The sequence below is a fragment of the Onychostoma macrolepis genome, chromosome 02 (assembly GCF_012432095.1).
Source record: "Onychostoma macrolepis isolate SWU-2019 chromosome 02, ASM1243209v1, whole genome shotgun sequence".
NCBI lineage: Eukaryota > Metazoa > Chordata > Actinopteri > Cypriniformes > Cyprinidae > Onychostoma > Onychostoma macrolepis.
Genome location: NC_081156.1, coordinates 35,504,703 through 35,521,776, shown reverse-complemented (window position 1 = coordinate 35,521,776; position 17,074 = coordinate 35,504,703). Strand labels below are relative to the sequence as shown.

Sequence of the window (17,074 nt, the reverse complement as noted above, 5' to 3'; positions counted from 1 at the left end):
ATATTTGTACTCCTTTAAAAGAGTTGAGAAACAAACAATTTTGCCATATAGAGTCTTTTGCTTTTGTGTATAATTTTGTCTATAATGGAATTCAGCTAAAGTAAATTTAAATAAATAAAACTAGATAGATGGATAAATAAATGCATTTCATTAAGTAAATTAAAATAAAATAAATTGAGAACAAACAAACTATAAATAAATAAATGGAGAGAGAGAGAGAGAGAGAGCATTTCAGGGTTTTATTTCAATTAACTTTAAATCTTTAAGTGATAAACAATTCTATTTTTTTTCAGTACATTTAAGAGAGCCAAGAAAAAAAATAATTCGACCTTAAAACATGGTTTAGAATACTTTTATATAATAATTTTAGCATTTTAAAATGTACAATAATAATATTTTTTTTACTCCTTTTGCTTTTGTTGAGTATATGAAATTTACCAAATAACATAATATGGTTCAACAGCCTTTTTTATTAAATTTTTTTTGAAAGCGTATGAAACATCGGTAACACTTTACAATAAGGCTTATTAGTTAACATTAGTTAACAACATTAGTAAACATGAACTAAGAATGAACAATACTTCTACAGCATTTATTAATCTTAATGTTAATTTCAGCATTTACTAATGCATTATTAAAATTGTGTTTGTTAACAGTAGTTAATGCACTGTGAACTAACATGAATAAACAATGAACAACTGTATTAATAAATAGTGTAATAAATGCATTGTTCATGTTAGTTACTACATTAACTAATGTTAACAAATGACACCTTATTGTAAAGTGTTACCGACACATCTTCGCGCGTTACTCACTGGTGGATATTCACGCTGTTTTACATCATTCCTCGTGCGTCACAGCTGTTACGTACAGTGCGTGCGTGCGTGCGTGCGGTGACGTGAGTTTGAATCCTCCGCTCGCTGCGCGCGCGCTCCCGCCAGTGCCGTCGGTGAGGGAGGAACGCAGAGCCCGAGGAGCGAAACGTACGGTAACGTTCTCTAGTTTGTATTGTTTTTTAACGTTTATAAACGCGTTTGATTGACATGTTAACTACAGATGCACCGAACTCGCTGGATAAAGTACATCTGTTGGTTTGTTCGGTTCAGTGACGTTTACGTTATATTTAAAAGGCGTAGCAGCGAAACATCTGCACGTTCAATATAAAACAAATCCAGTAGTTCAGTATATTAACGTCGCGAATATTTAATATTACAGATGTTTTATGAGGACACTTACTTATAAAGCCTGATTTCTGCGCTGTCAAACGCAAAACGCTGGATATTTCGCCAAAAACTGGGCTGAGAAATACAGAAAGCTTGAGATTTTGATGTACAGTAGCCTATATATTCTATGATTATTATTATATTTTGACGCGTCCGTTATTATTTTTGGCGCTTTTTGTGCTTTTAAATACTCGTAACGCTTTACAGATTTGATCCGTTTTGAGCGGTTTGAAATGAAGCAAACTGTCACTTAATTCGGATTTATGCTTCATCTCAGTGACAGTAGTATGCTATTCATAATATATATAGTATGATATTTTTTTTATCTGTAAATACACTGGGAAAAAGTGGAAATCGCTTAGCAATTGCTAGTAAATTTCACAAATAACAAAATAATAATAAACGGTAACACATTGAAATAAACGTTAAGTTTTGATGTAGAAAGACTGAAATAGTTTTTTCTTGTAAAACATACTAATGACTAATGGCTCGTTCACGTCAAGAACGATAACTATATTATTTATGGAAACGTTGTGTTTATTATTATTATTATTAAGCTAACTGCAGTTTTGTTATCTGCCACTTTAAATAATCAAGCTCTTTAAAGTCAGATTCTGATTGGCTGTCAGTGTTTTTATCGTTTAAAAAAAAAAAAGTTCTGAAAGTGATTCCAACGATATTGTTCCACATTATACTTTTCGCGTAGAATTAAAACTTTCTAATAATAATAATAATAGATATCGGCTTGTAGCTTTTGCTGCAACTTTTGGTCGCTTCGCAAACTATTGCATTGTTTTCTTTTACATGTTTGTAACTCATTATCCTAATTAAAATCAGTACTTTGTTGCTTTATTACATCATGCTTGGTGTTAGACCTAATTTACGCTCAGAGCAAGTGGCGTAATGTAAATAATGTGACTAAACTAGTACAGTAAAATCGGTTCTGTTGATACTTTGTCGATTTGGCTTTGCGTGCTAATAGTGTTTAGATGCATTCCAGGAGTCACTTGTAGAATGTAGCTGATTGTAAATCAATATTATGTATTGATCCAGAGACAGAGGACTGTGTGTGTGAATGTGGACAACGTTTGTTCAGTGATTTGTCGTGTAACTTGGTTCGCAGCATGTTTATTGCAGGTTAAAGTAAGTTTCATACTTTATGAATTGACCTTCAGCCTTCTGATTACCAGCACGAATCTATAACCACTAGGCCACAGAAACCTCATATAGGTCGGGTTAGACTGTTTATACGTTTATCATTTGCACTGTTTACTCTTGGGATATTTAAGATTTTTATATGTTTTTGAAAGAAGTTTCTTCTGCTTACCAAGGCTGCATTTATTTGATTAAAAATACATTAAAAATAGTGAAATATTATTAGAATGTAAAACAGCAGTTTTCTATGTGAATATGTGTTAAACTGTAATTTATTTCTGTGATGCGCAGCTGTATTTTCAGCATCATTACTGCAGTCTTTAGTGTCACATGATCTTCAGAAATCATTTGCTGCTCCAGAAACATTTCTGATTATTATCAATGTTGAAACAGTTGTGCTGCACAATATTTTTGAGGAAACCGTGATACACAGCCAAAGTTTGGAGTAAGATTTGTTTTTTAAACATTTATTAATCATTAAATTGATCAAAAGTGACATTTTTATATTGTTACATGACATGTTACATTATATTTCTATTTCAAATAAATGCTGTTCTTTAAACTTTCTATTCATCTGTGAATCCTGAAAAATAAAATGCATCACAGTTTCCACAAAAATATTGTGCAGCACAACTGTTTCCAACATTGATAATAATCAGAAATGTTTCTGGAGCAGCAAATGATTTCTGAAGATCATGTGACGCTGAAGACTGCAGTAATGATGCTGAAAATACAGCTGCGCATCACAGAAATAAATTACAGTTTAACACATATTCACATAGAAAACAGCTGTTTTAAATTCTAATAATATTTCACTGTTTTTACTGTATTTTGATCAAATAAATGCATGCATGGTGAGTATTTATTATTTGTATGCAGTCAGTTATTCTTCTGAAGCTCAATGTGAAATTGAATAATAAAGGGATTAACACAAACTTACCCATGAACTCTGCATTATCTGGTCACAGACGGCTCAGACTGCCTCTCCGTTGCGTTTTTGATGGGGTGGAGGTTTAAGCCTTTAAGAGGGTTTAACCCATCTGTGCCTAGTTAATGGGTTTCAGGTCAGGACGGGTCATATGTCTCCAGGATCTTCTGTTTGGACAGGGTTTGCACAGACTTGTTGTTAAGAGGATTTGGTATTTGCTTTATTTCATGAATGTGTGTATTTTACAGCTCAGTGTGTTTCTGATCGGGGATATGAATGTACTTTATTGATCCCTGAAGGGAAATTCCCGAAATGTTCCAGAAAGTGAGTGAACTGTAGCTGCCCTTTTCTGAATTTATGAAAAGAGATGCTGTTTTATTATGAGAGCAATAGAAGTAATTGTATTGCATTAAACTCTCTTTCAAATATGAAGAAAGCAAGCAGCTATCAGCAGGTAAAATGGTTTTACATTATTTAATCACTTTAAAACAGAGCAGAATGTGAACCAAATAAGTCAAGATGAGTAAGAACTTAATGTTGCTGTTTATTTTTGTCTCTTTAATGAATGCAGTCCCTTTAGTTCTGTCTCTTGCGTTTCTTGAATTCAAGTCCATTCATTTTTAAGTCATCATGCGCTCGTTCGTTTGTCTTTGAATGTTTTTCTTCAGCGCTACAGCTATTTTTAGCCACCTGTGTTCAATTGTAACTGTTGTCAGAACCACAACACAGCTGCAGTAGCTCATCATTATTGATGAGTGTTTCATCTGTTTCTCAGAGAATAGAAACATCAGCATCTCTGTCCTCGGCTGACTTGTCTGCTCTCGTTCTGTGATGTTGAGCGGATCTGGAGGGCTGTTCGCTCGTTTTGTTCCTGCGGTTCAGTTTGACCTACATTTCTGCAGCAGGCCGTTAAAGTTCAGGGATTCAGTCTTACAGAATGCAGTCGTGTTATTCCAGCGGTTTTCCACTGCTGCTCTCCAGAATCCACTGATGGTTTCCATCACTGTCACGCGTCTGAAGACAGATTATAATACACTCACACTTCAGGCCCTTATGAAGCAGCGCTGAACAGTTGCTAAGGTGTTCTGGGTGGTTGCTAGGGCTGGGCGGTATATCGAGTTTGTATGATATATCGATATATATTTTTAATAAGCGATACAGTATAAGGCAATACGTTTATATTAGGGGTGAACGAACAAATCATTCCATTTATTTCAAGAAATTCAGACAATAAATGCTGTTTTATTGCTCTTTGACATGGCGTGACAGATCACCGTATAAACACCTCAGTTCTGACGGAAGCGCGATCATCCCGTCATATTTTAGGTTTAACGCAAAATAAACATGAATGAACATCTCACCCCTCACGTAATCACTCAATTATTGTTTCAACTGCAGAAAGACGTCATTAAAACAACATAATGTCACGTAGCATTTTATTTACCTCAGGCAAGTCATCACTTAACAGCTCGTTACTTGCTTGAGAAATTACGTCTAGTGAAGAGCATTTTGTGCAATATACACGTCATCATATTTTACTTAACCTGTTATTGATGTCTACATTTTTTAATGTATGTTTAAATAAATATTTTATGAAACAAGTTATGACAGCCACTCTGTAAATTATTATATTTCAACAACAAATACAAATTGTATAATTTAGAAATTAATTTAAAGACAATTTACATGTTTGCATACAATTTTTTTTAATTTTAGTGTTGATTATCATAGTTAAAAATAAATAGTAATTTAATTTCAATTTGGGCTCTGTTGTTAATTGTAACGTTATAGTAATGTAAAAGAGCTCCTTATAGTTTAGAGAAGAAGCTGAGGTCGCTTTTTATCCCTAAGAAAATTTTAATTGTAATTGAATTTATTTAAAAAGAGCAATTTGTTCGTTTTGTTTTTTTTAAGTAATTAAAAAAAACAATTTTAGTCTTTTTTTTCCCTCCTGCTGTATCGAAATCATACCGAACCGTGACGTCAAAACCGAGGTACGTAGCTAACCGTCATGTTTGTGTACTGTTACACCCCTAGTTTATATCGATGTACAGTAGTTTAATACGAGCGCATCTGAAAAATATAGGACGGAGGACAGAGTGAGCTGCGGCGGAGGAAGTGCATCATCCAATTTGATCTAAACGTGAGACATGCTTTATATTAAACTCGTAAGATACAGTATAGTTTAAAGCGTCTCTAACAGAACGGCTGCTGTTTTCCTTAATGCATAACTTACATTTCACAGGTATATTCTCCATCTGTAAATGTTAGAAAGTCATAGAAATATTTCCATTTTGCTGTCAGAAGTGCATGAGACTTCTCCGCTAAACTTCACAGACTTCATTGAAAGAGCGCCGATTATTAATAAAACATACATTTCGCTGAAATATTTGTAGCTGGACAATAAATATGGCATATGTAGAATTTTAAACCTACAAGTAAGTGCATTTTTATCATAGCACTAACTCTATAAATCGTGACTGTAATGGGGTAATCAAAAATTGTCTAACACAATTAGTCTGTGCTTTTGTTTTTATTTATTTTAATTTTGAGTTTAGTGAATTTAAAAACATATTTTTGTTTTTAGATTGCCATGATGAATACAATGTTATAATGTAATGTGATATTAAAGGTCCACTGAAGTGCTTTTAAACACGCAGCGTTATTCAATGTGTTGATGTCATTTAAACTGAAACAGGAAGACAGGGTGGGACATATCAAGCAGTCCCGCCCCCTTTTTTAAATAGCCAATAGCGTTTTGTTTATTTCATAGCTTGGGCCAGAGCCGTTGATCTCAGTAAAGCTGTGTTTGACAGCATATGACAGCCACAGTCTCATCCATATTGCTATAAAATATACCTTATTGACCCGAATATAAGACAATGCTTATATTGCTAAACAAGTTTTTTAAACTCCCTCGTCCGTCATCGGTCAGTCAGACGGCTCGTCTCGTCCATGTGTCACAGATGAGTGTGTGTTTGAGTGTTGCTGTTCGTTAGTGAATCTTGATGGTCACAGATAAACACAGCAGCGTTGTATTAGCTGGCATGTTGTGTACGGGAACACACGCTGAACTGCAGCCTGAATGTCAGCCGTGTGTCCGTCATTCCTGCTGTGATCCAGGAGTTCTTGTGCTTTCAGAAATACAGCGTAAACATCCCGCTAAAAATAAACTCCTGTGTGTTTCTGTGCTCGGATTCCCACGTTCACACACTGCTCATTCCAGTCGAGAAGCAGTTTAGTGCAGTTGTGAAATGTCTAAAGATATATCCGTGTGTGTTGTTTCAGTGTAACTGGCCATGACGACAGATCCAGGCTCGGAATCGGAGCAGCCGCGCACAGAATCCAAACCGCAGCAGACAGACGACACACAGCGACCGGCATCAGGACACAACGGCCCGGTGAGAGCTGCACATACATCCCATCATCCCAGTCTCTAGTGCTGCAGTGCTTCTGTGACAGATCAGTAGCTAATAGTCTGGTTAACTTTATAGCTTAGTCACTGCTAGGGATCAGTGTCGGGGAAAGTTACTTTTAAAAGTAATGCATTACAATATTGCGTTACTCCCTAAAAAAGTAACTAATTATGTTACATAGTTACTTTTTATGGAAAGAAATGCGTTACGTTACTTTTGAGTTACTTGGTAAAACTTTACAATAAGGTTCGTTAGTTAACATTAGTTAACATGAACTAAGAATGAACAATACTTCTACAGCATTTATTAATCTTTGTTAATGTTAATTTCAGCATTTACTAATGTTACACAAGTTTTGTTTGTTAACATTAGTTAATACACTGTGAACTAACATGAACAAACAACGAACGACTGCATTTTTATTAACTAACGTTAACAAAGAGTAATAAAGAGTGTAATAAATGCAGTGCTCATTGTTTGTTCATGTTAATTAATACATTAACTAATGTTATTGTAAAGTGTTACCATCTGGGCAGGGCTTGCTTTTTCAGCATTATTCAGCAATAACTAAAATGAAACACAAATGTGTCATTTTTAATTATTATTATGGTTGTATTGGATCATCGAAGGTCAGTACCAAAGATATTGGTTAATAAAATGGGATTAAATACATAATGATATTTGTCTTATTTAACATATAATTATAGCAGGTTTGCATTTGAGTGTTTTTATTGATTTTGAGGAACACTGAATGTGTTTTTGTGCAGGTGAGATGAGTTGTTGATATTTAGTCTAGAACTACAGTGAGATCATGTTCTTTCTCCTGATTTCTCTCGACACCAGAGCTGTCACTCAATACATGAGCAACACAGGAACTATTTGAAAAAGTAACTCAGATATTTCCTTCTGAATTAAAAAGGATTGCATTACTTTACTAGTTACTTAAAAAAAGTAATCTGATTACGTAACTCGCGTTACTTGTAATGTGTTACCCCCAACACTGCTAGGGATAGGTTGAAAATATCAATTTCTTGATTTTAATCATTTCTCATTTTGATGAACCAATGTCAGTTCGTAAATCCCAAGAATCGATCCATGCTGCTTTCATCTGATGCATGAACAAAACTTAATGAAACAGTATTTGCAGCGCGTCTCATCCAATAAATCAGAATAATCTTTGTGCTTTGTTACTTTTGATATGAAACAAAGTCTCAGCTTTCAAAGTCTGCCAAACCGTAAATGTGTTTTGTGGCTCTTTAATGTGTGCTGATAGATGACTGTATTGAAGTGATCATCTCTTCCTCTTTACTACTAGTTACAGCAGCAAATAAACGTGAACGAACAACACTGAAATCAATCATGAAATCCATCAATCAGTGTTTCAACTGCGTGAAGATGTCAATTAAACTGCTTGTGATCAATACGTCACATTTACCTCAGGAAAGACCTTCACTACTCAGCTAGAAAAATAACAGCATTATGAAAAATATTTGCACTATATTATCATTGTTCATGTGTTCATAAATATTTAATATATGTTTGAATAAATCCATCATGAAATCAAGTTCTGACATCCACTATTTAAATGTGTATATTTCAGGGAGAAACTGGAGTAGAAATATAATTTAAATTTATTAAAAAGTTATTTTAATAAATATGTAAATTATAAAAACAGCTTAATGTGCAATTTAAATGTTTACAAATCACTGTAATATAATAATGTGCCGACTGACAGAGTTTAATGTACTTCACAGCATCAGTTAAGAGATTTGTTCCTTGACAGAAAACGTACATGTACTGAACCTGATTGCCCTTATATCCAAATCAATCAATATCGAATTATGTTTAAAATTTAATTGATTCAAAATCAAACTGAATCATGTATTTTGTCTCAAAACCAGCCCTATTAGTCATCCAAAGAGCCAAAGATGAACCCATCTGACTGACATGTAAATCACTCAGCTACATTCACTTACTGCTAAATGCTTCAAACTAAACTATTTTACATTTGCTCTGAAGCTGTCGAATGCACTGACTAGTGACTGCTGGTTTTATAAAGCCCTGAGTCTTATGATCTTCTCTCACTCCTGATGTGTATGTCATCATGTGGACGTTATGAGGCGTATGTAAGCAGCATTAGTGAGACATCATGATGGATTTTCAGATATAATCCCAGCGAGAGTTTCAGACCTTTCCAGAAAGTAGGTAACTGAGATTATGTAATGTAATTTAATGATGAAAATCTATTCGTGGGAAAGTGCTGAAATAAACCTGCATGATGAATATAGCAGCCGTGTCATGAGACGGGCATCAAGAGGATCTGTTATGAAATTATTCTCTTCAGGAACATGTCTATATATATATATATATATATATATATATATATTCATCTCTTTTTCTGTTTTTTTTTTTTTTTTGAATGAATTTTTATATAAATATATATTTATTTATATTATAGATTTATTTTTAGATTTACAAAATGTATGTCTATTTATACGTGTTTATTAAATCTATTTGTTTATTTCATATGAAATATTTTGTTAACATTTAAATAAATCTGTTTTTAATGAGACTGACATTTAAATAATACATTTAGAACAGAGTTTTTATAGTTAACTAAAACCATAAAATAATTGCTTGAACTAAAATTCTATTTTAAAAACTTATTTTATTTCAACTAGTTGCCATTTATCATTTTTAACCTGATGTGCTAAAGTGGAAATAAAATGAATAAAAACCTGCATAGACATATTAAAAAAAATGATTAAAAATGGTAAAGCGCAACAAATTTACAAAAAACGTTCGATTAAAATAAAACGGAAAAAAACTACTTTGCGATGTTTGTCTTTACAAACTTTTAAGGACTTATGGACAATTTTACAATTTACAATTTTTATCACAAGTACATTTGAAGAATCTTTTATAGAATTGTTTGAATCTTGTCTTTTTGTCTTTAATTCGAGTTTTATAAAATTTTTGTTTTTATTATACTGTATTTATGACATTGTTGTTGAATGTTTAATTTGCATGAAGCTGACATGGCAGTCAATGTAAATACAATCAACCAAACTAATTCAAACTCTTAATAAAACTGCAATAGTATCTGAGTGATGCTAAAATAATAAGACTGATTTAGATATTTGGATGCTTGATGAACTCGTTCGCTGTGTTTCCGCAGGGTCAGTCAGAGGTCAGATCAGCTGGTCAGCAGCAGCACGAAGACGACTACATTTCCCAGAAGTCTTTGAGCAGCAGACTCTCCTGGTCAGCGATAGGCAGGACTCAGCGACTGAAGGTCATGGAGTGTAAGGTCAAACTGCTGGATGGCACAGACTACACCTGCACCGTGGAGGTGGGTGATGATGAGGATGATGAAGGACCGTTTAATGCAGACAAACAGATCATCATACTGTCCAGAAATTTGTGATTTTTTTTTTTTTTTTCTCAGCTAAAAATTGAGATTTAAATTGCAATTTTAAGCTTGTTTGTATCGCTGCACAATTTGACCAAAAAATATTGTTTCGTTTATTTATCAATATGACTATAAGATAATGATTTTAGTTAAATAAAAATATTAATCAAAATAAGGAGTAAAACACTATTGTACTTATAAATGCATATTTAATATTCTATACGAAAACTAATATTTTTTTCTTAATATCTTCATTTTCGATACCTTTGTGTTTCAGTAGTCACATTAAACCATATTGCATTTTTATTTATTTATTTATTTGAATAATCTTTCAGTCCTAATGTGGTTGGAATCAAACTTTGTGAAAAAAATAAATAATAATAATAATTAAACCCTGTTTGTGTTTACATCAGCAGTCCAGAAATCTCATTGTAGTTGAGAGCTTTAAAACGTGCCTTTTTTCTGATTAATATTATTATTGTTATTTTAAAACGCTTTAGGAAAGTACTTTATGTTTTGCTTGTTTGCAGGACTGCATAGTTTGGCCAGAAAAGTCATATTGTAATTATATACCAGTTTGTCTATAAAATATTATTGGCATTATTAAACAAAACATTTAAATAAGAAATATTGTAAAATACAATTGTACAGTAAAATAAAAATAAAATGTAGTAATAATAATAAAACAAAATAAAAACTATATATATTTTTTTAGAGTGCTACTGTAAAATGACAGCACTAATATTTATTGAAATTTAGAATTTTGGTAATTGCACCAAAGCAAATTACGGTTTAGATTTTATTTTGATTAATCATTCAGAACTAATGTAGTTAATGCATGATGAATCTGACGGAGAGCACAGCGTGTAGTTTCTGAAGAGCAGGGCAGAGGGTTGAAGAGCGCACGCAGTCGCTCACCAGCATCTTTATTTTTAGCGTATTCTTATTTTGGCACAAGCAGAAGCGGTTGCATAAAGTACAGCATACCAGAGCTGATTCCCCGTCTCAGACTCGCCGGATCACACACACACACACACACACACACAGGCAGAACAACACACAAATCAAAGCAGAAAGTCAGCTTTGTCTAGTTCTTAACTGAGTAACTTTCAGACTTTAGTTCAAATCTAGTTACTTGTCGTTCCTCTGAAGCGTTCATAATATAATATTAGTTTGTAAACATGGTTTGTCTGTGTGTGTGAGCGAGTCAAGACTTGATTCTCAGAGGAAAGCATTTCTGAGGAACATAAATAGATGCTTTTGTCTGTTAAATAAACAGAATCCAAGACTAATTTGCGTCTGACGGTCTAAACAGTCACGAGTGTTCAGCGAGAACAGAATGTGGGAAAATCCCAACAGATATTAATTACTAATCCACCATCATTGCTGTGGGTTTACTCGTAATTTACCAAATAAAACGGGAAGTGCATTAGCATTACAAATTAGAACTTTATTGATTTAATAAAGACTTGAAATTCACAATATCTGAGTTCAGGGAAAAGATTCTTAATATTTTTATTTATTTTATTTTATTTATTTTTTTACTATTATTATTATTTTGTCAGCCAAACCCCTTTGATATTTTTATTTTAATTATTTTAATTTTTGTTTTTATTGTAATGCCTTTATTTAAATTATTTTATGTATTTATTTATGTTTAGATATATTTATATTTATTTAAAAAAAATTAATATTTGAGGTTCCCTGAGATTTAAAGTCAAATATTTAAATAATTTAACATCATATTTGCATGTTCACGATTCTCTGATGTGGGTTAACAGTCACATGGCATGCAGCTATAAAATATTTATTTTTGGTTAGTGTTTTATTTGGATTTGTTATTTTAAAGTGATTTACATATTTTAATTTGACCTGTTTGCCATTTATCGTTATTAGATTTTCATCAACTCTCAAATCCAATTAATCCAAAAATCTTGTCATTATTTATTCACCCTCAAGTTGTTCCAAACCTGTTATTTTAGTATCATTGAAACTTTTTGTATCTTTGTATTTTTTACCAATTTCATTTTATTTATAGTAACTTTAAAAAAAAAAAAAATTATAATTTCATTTGTAGTTTTAGTACATCATTCAATTTAAAATGGGAAATGTTGAAATAAACATGATTTAGTAAATTTTAAAAATTAATTATTTGTTATTTATTTAAGACTTTATTTGTTCTGCTGAACACAAAAATGATATTTTAAAGAATGTTGATAACCAAATAGTTACTGTTTCCGTTGACTTCCATTATATGGACAAAAAATACAATGGAAACCAAAACTATTTGTATTCCACATCAAGTCATACAGGTTTGAGCGACATGAGGAGAGTAAATGATGACAGAGTGATGATTTTTGGCTGAACTGTCCCTTTAGTGACTCTCTGTGTGTGTTTGTTGTCGACAGAAAAGAGCGAATGGTCAGGTTCTGTTCAATAAGGTTTGTGATCACCTTAATCTCCTGGAGAAGGACTATTTTGGCATTACGTTCCGGGATGCTGAAAACCAGAAGGTTTCGTCAGTCTTCTTCCTCTGAACTGATTTCATTTCGTGTATCTCAGCTTGTGTTTTCAAAGCCGAACCTCCTGCTTTTCCCACAGAGCTGGCTGGACGCTTCCAAAGAGATGAAGAAGCAGATCAGCAGTACGTCTTTTCCTAACAGACTCCTTCTTTGTCTCCATCCAAACGTCTTCAAGTTCTTACGGGAAGTTCTCGTGTTTTTCAGCTGGTCCCTGGAGCTTTGCCTTCAGCGTGAAGTTTTATCCTCCCGATCCGGCGCAGCTCTCTGAGGACATCACCAGGTCTGCTTGAGTTATGCTTAACTAAAACTGAAACCATAGAAATAAAGAAATAAGCATCGTGAAATTTAATAGATATTTTATTTCAGCTGTTATTTTAGTATCGAGATTAGTGCTGTTATACGATTAATCGCATCCAAAATAAAAGTACTGTGTATATTTATTATGTATATATATATAGATATATATATATATATATATATATGATTATATATCGTTATCGTATATATGTCATATCGCCCACCCCTAAGGGGGATTTGATTTGTTTTAGTCTTTTGTTGTGATAATGTTTTTGTGATAATGGTTTGATGTTTTTTTGTTACTGGTTTAATAAAAGTATTGGTTAAAAATCAGTCTGTTTCTCTCTGTGTCTCAGGTATTACCTGTGTCTGCAGCTGAGGGACGACGTGGTTTCTGGGCGTTTGCCGTGTTCTTTCGCCACTCACACGGTGTTGGGCTCCTACACGGTTCAGTCGGAGCTGGGCGACTATGATGCTGAGCTGCAGGGGTCCAGTTACATCAGCGACCTGCGTTTGGCCCCGAACCAGACCAAAGAGCTGGAGGAGAAAGTGCTGGAGCTTCACCGCGGCTACAAGTGAGTTCTGTCGTAGCACTGAGATGCTATTATAGTTTTTATTAATCATTTTAATCTAATATTTATATTTTACATTTACATTTAGTCATTTAGCAGATGCTTTTATCCAAAGTGACTTACTTGCAATGATGCGCAAGTGCTATACAAGTCTCAGTTAGCTTAACGCAGGACACGTAGCAAGGTTTTTTTTTTTTTTTAAGTTATATAATAAATAAAAAGAAAACAGAATAGAAAAAGAATAGAGTAAGCTAGAGGCCTTTTTTGCATTTGTTAATTGTATAATAAATAAGAAGAAAACAAATAGAAAAAGATTAGAGAAGCTAGTGTTAGTTTTTTTTTTGTGTGTGTCTTTTTAAGAAATCAAGCAGTTTGTAAAAGAATAGAGTGCAAGTCTAAAAGGGGCAAGTTTTTTTTTTTTTTTTTTAAGAATAGAATTAGAATAGAGAGTGCTAGAGTTAGAGGATCAAATAAAGATGGAAGAGATGTGTTTTTAGTTAAAGCTTTGTTTGTGTTTTTCATTTTTATCATTCATTTAGTATTAGTCTGTTTACACGTCTGTTTATTTTTTATTGTTTATTAATTATTTTAGTACATTAAAATGATGGAGGTTTCCTTGGCGTTTAGCTGAAGTATTTCATTTTTTTAACATTTCTTTTATTTCCAGTAACAAATGTTTTTAAGGTTTTAGTTAACTGTAATTAACCGGGTAATTAATCACTATCTGTGTTATTTTACCATCATTTATAGTATTTCTTGACATTTTGAATTGGCTTTTATTTTTATATTTTATTTTTATTCAATTATATTTTTGATTAGATTTATTTTTATTTCACTTTTAGTTTTAGTAATTTTAGTGCTTCAACTTTATTTCAGTTAGTTGCCAAGGCAACATTTCTCTTTTTTTTTTTTAGTTCAAGTTTTTCATGTAATGTTTATATTTTATTTTATTTCCGCTTTATTTTAATTAACAAAAGTGATTTTTAGTGGTTTGAGTTAACGGTAACAGCGCTGGTCGGTGTCAGACAGTCGTTCATAGAGCTCAGTGTGATTATTGTGCTCGTTAATGATGAAGAGATCAGTGTCAGTCAGTGTTCTGAGCCCGTCTCTACCCACAATGCCCTGCTTTGTTTACTCATACACAGACAAACGCAAGCACAACAGAGAGCGCCGTGTGTGTGTGTGTGTGTGTGTGTGTATCTATAAACATCTGAACGTTTGAGCAGCTGAAGTCAGCTTTCATGTTTAGTAATTAAGTAAGTGTTAAGTAATTAACAAGAATGAGAATGAATGAATTCCTTCATATTCATATAAAGTGTTCAAAAGTCCACCTGCAAACACGCAGCATCTGTTGGTGTGTGTTCACTGGTTCATTTAGCAGTAATCTGTGTGTGTGTGTGTGTGTGTGTGTGTTTACAGAGGAATGACTCCCGCTGAAGCTGACATGCTGTTCCTGGAAAACGCAAAGAAACTCTCCATGTACGGAGTCGACCTGCATCGTGCCAAGGTAAAAGAGTGTGTGTGTGTGTGTGTGTGTGTGTGTGTGTGTGTGTCTGAGGTACTAACACTTCTCTCGTCAACCTGCTGCAGTGCTGCTCGTCCTGACATTACAACAATTAATAATCACAGTCAATTAAGACAATTGTTTTGTAATACAAGTTTTCTGAAATGTCTAAATATGCAAATTAGGCATGATCTAATTAAATGTGCGCACATTTATGCAAATAGATAAAAAGTGCAATGAAATAAACACTTAAAAGTGCATTTTGGTATAGAATAGAGCGAAACAGATGTTGTTAATCATCGTTGAACCCTTCTGTCAACTTATTTTCAAAATAGTTATGTTTAATAGTGAAATTTGTGGTGGGAAATTACATTACCCATGATGCTGTACAGAAAATTCCACCAATCAGAGAGTCGCAACGTGCCCAAAATGAGATCTTTAACTCCGCCCACTTCCATGAAGCACAAAATACTTTCATTTACTTTCTTGCTTCAAATCAAAGTTTGTAGTGCTGTGATTCTCCTCGTGGCTGGTTGCTTTGATTCATGGGTTTTAATCCCTATATGAAAAATGAATGGCAAAAATACTTCTGGAACCAGCCCTGCTGAAAAAGTTGGCGGGACTAATGTGCTCTATTCATAATTTGAATAAAGTGCATTAGTCCCGCCCACTTTTTCAGCTTCAGATTTCCGATGTGGATTTATCAGTTTATGTTTATTTAAACACGTGTGTACCACAGATAAAAACACTGATCATGAAGTCAAGTGTTACATTACATAAAAGCATCATCAAATTATCCCAAATATTTAATAAACACGCAAGCAGTAAGCGATTTCTCAGAAATGCTGTTGAAAGTGTATCCGACTGAAAACACACTTCTAGCCAATCAGTAGTAAGGGGCGTATCCATTCGTGATGGGGGAGGAGCCTACATTGCATACATACTAGTTTTGCTGCGATAGTCTGTTTATGGTGTTGCCGGTGTGAAGCCGCAACACCTGTTACTAGGGCTGCAGTATAAATCACGATAAATCGCAATCAATATTAGGCAAAATCTGCGATATTCATGCACGCATCTTGTGAGGGAAGCACGGTTCTGTGATCAGTAGTAAATCTCCATCCGGAGGCCAGAGAAACTCCAAATATAATGCTGAAAATAATGCTCTATGAACCATTTATGTTAAATACTAAAAAATAAAATCGTGGCAAAACATTAAATTCGAATTAATTGGAAAAATCACCCAGCCCTAAACGGTCATAACCGTTAATTTCTTCAAGACTGGTCATAACTTTTTAGATTCAGTTATGAAAAGGTAGATTGGTCTTATTTGTATTGGAAAAGTAAGACTGATTAGCATAGCACAGTTAACATCATCCACATTTCGTTTAATTTGATTTTCTACCGTATTGGAGAGAAATAAAGAAGCACATCGCGGGTCTTTCATGCCGAGAACTCTGCTCATGTTTTTGCATATTGATGCATTTAAACATTAATGACCAAGCGTATCATTATATCATTCACAGTGTTGCTGCAGATGAAATATAACATGGATAACATTAAATTAATATTTTTTAATCAGGTTAGACATTGATTATTTATCACTCAAATCCCTTTCTCTACCTGTCCGTTGGTCGCGCATATCTGCCATGTTTGTAGTTTTTTAACACGTTTTATGCGTGTTTGTAGTTCTAATCGAATCCTCGTCCATCGCGCAATGTGTTGTGGGTAATATTAGCCGTTAAAGTGTGCATTGATCTGCACTTCGAGTTCTAACCGGGAGACCATCCGGGAATCTTTGGCATACTTTTTTAAGCATGAAATTTCTTTTTTTTCCCCGATCTGGGCAATTTTCCTTATTCTTCACTTTCTGTGAACGTTTTGATTTAGAATAGAATGTGCAGGGTTCCCAATGCATTTGTGCATTTTTACTCGCTTTTTTAAACACACTGCTATTATTTTGAACACAACTGTACATCTAATGCCACTTCAGTAGCTTCTGTGTCCTCTGCAGTGCAAAGATGTGCTTGCATACGTACTGTACCTTT

At 33.6% G+C, this 17,074-nt stretch overlaps 1 protein-coding gene across 9 annotated transcripts in view; it reads left to right on the top strand.

The window, feature by feature from the left end:
- The window catches only part of epb41l3b (erythrocyte membrane protein band 4.1-like 3b), a 49,059-nt gene that overhangs the window by 9,533 nt on the left and 22,452 nt on the right, over positions 1-17,074 (top strand). For 3 of the 9 annotated variants that reach the window (XM_058744504.1, XM_058744488.1, XM_058744450.1), the window contains exons 1-8: positions 846-983; positions 6,595-6,707; positions 9,901-10,074; positions 12,543-12,647; positions 12,736-12,778; positions 12,861-12,936; positions 13,310-13,528; positions 14,945-15,032. In XM_058744504.1, coding sequence (XP_058600487.1) covers positions 6,606-6,707; positions 9,901-10,074; positions 12,543-12,647; positions 12,736-12,778; positions 12,861-12,936; positions 13,310-13,528; positions 14,945-15,032 — 807 coding nt within the window. In that variant the 5' untranslated portion in view covers positions 846-983; positions 6,595-6,605. Of the gene's footprint in view, positions 1-844; positions 989-6,594; positions 6,708-9,900; positions 10,075-12,542; positions 12,648-12,735; positions 12,779-12,860; positions 12,937-13,309; positions 13,529-14,944; positions 15,033-17,074 lie in introns of those variants that run through there. The other 6 variants (XM_058744522.1, XM_058744514.1, XM_058744479.1 and 3 more) reach the window with 5 other exon arrangements.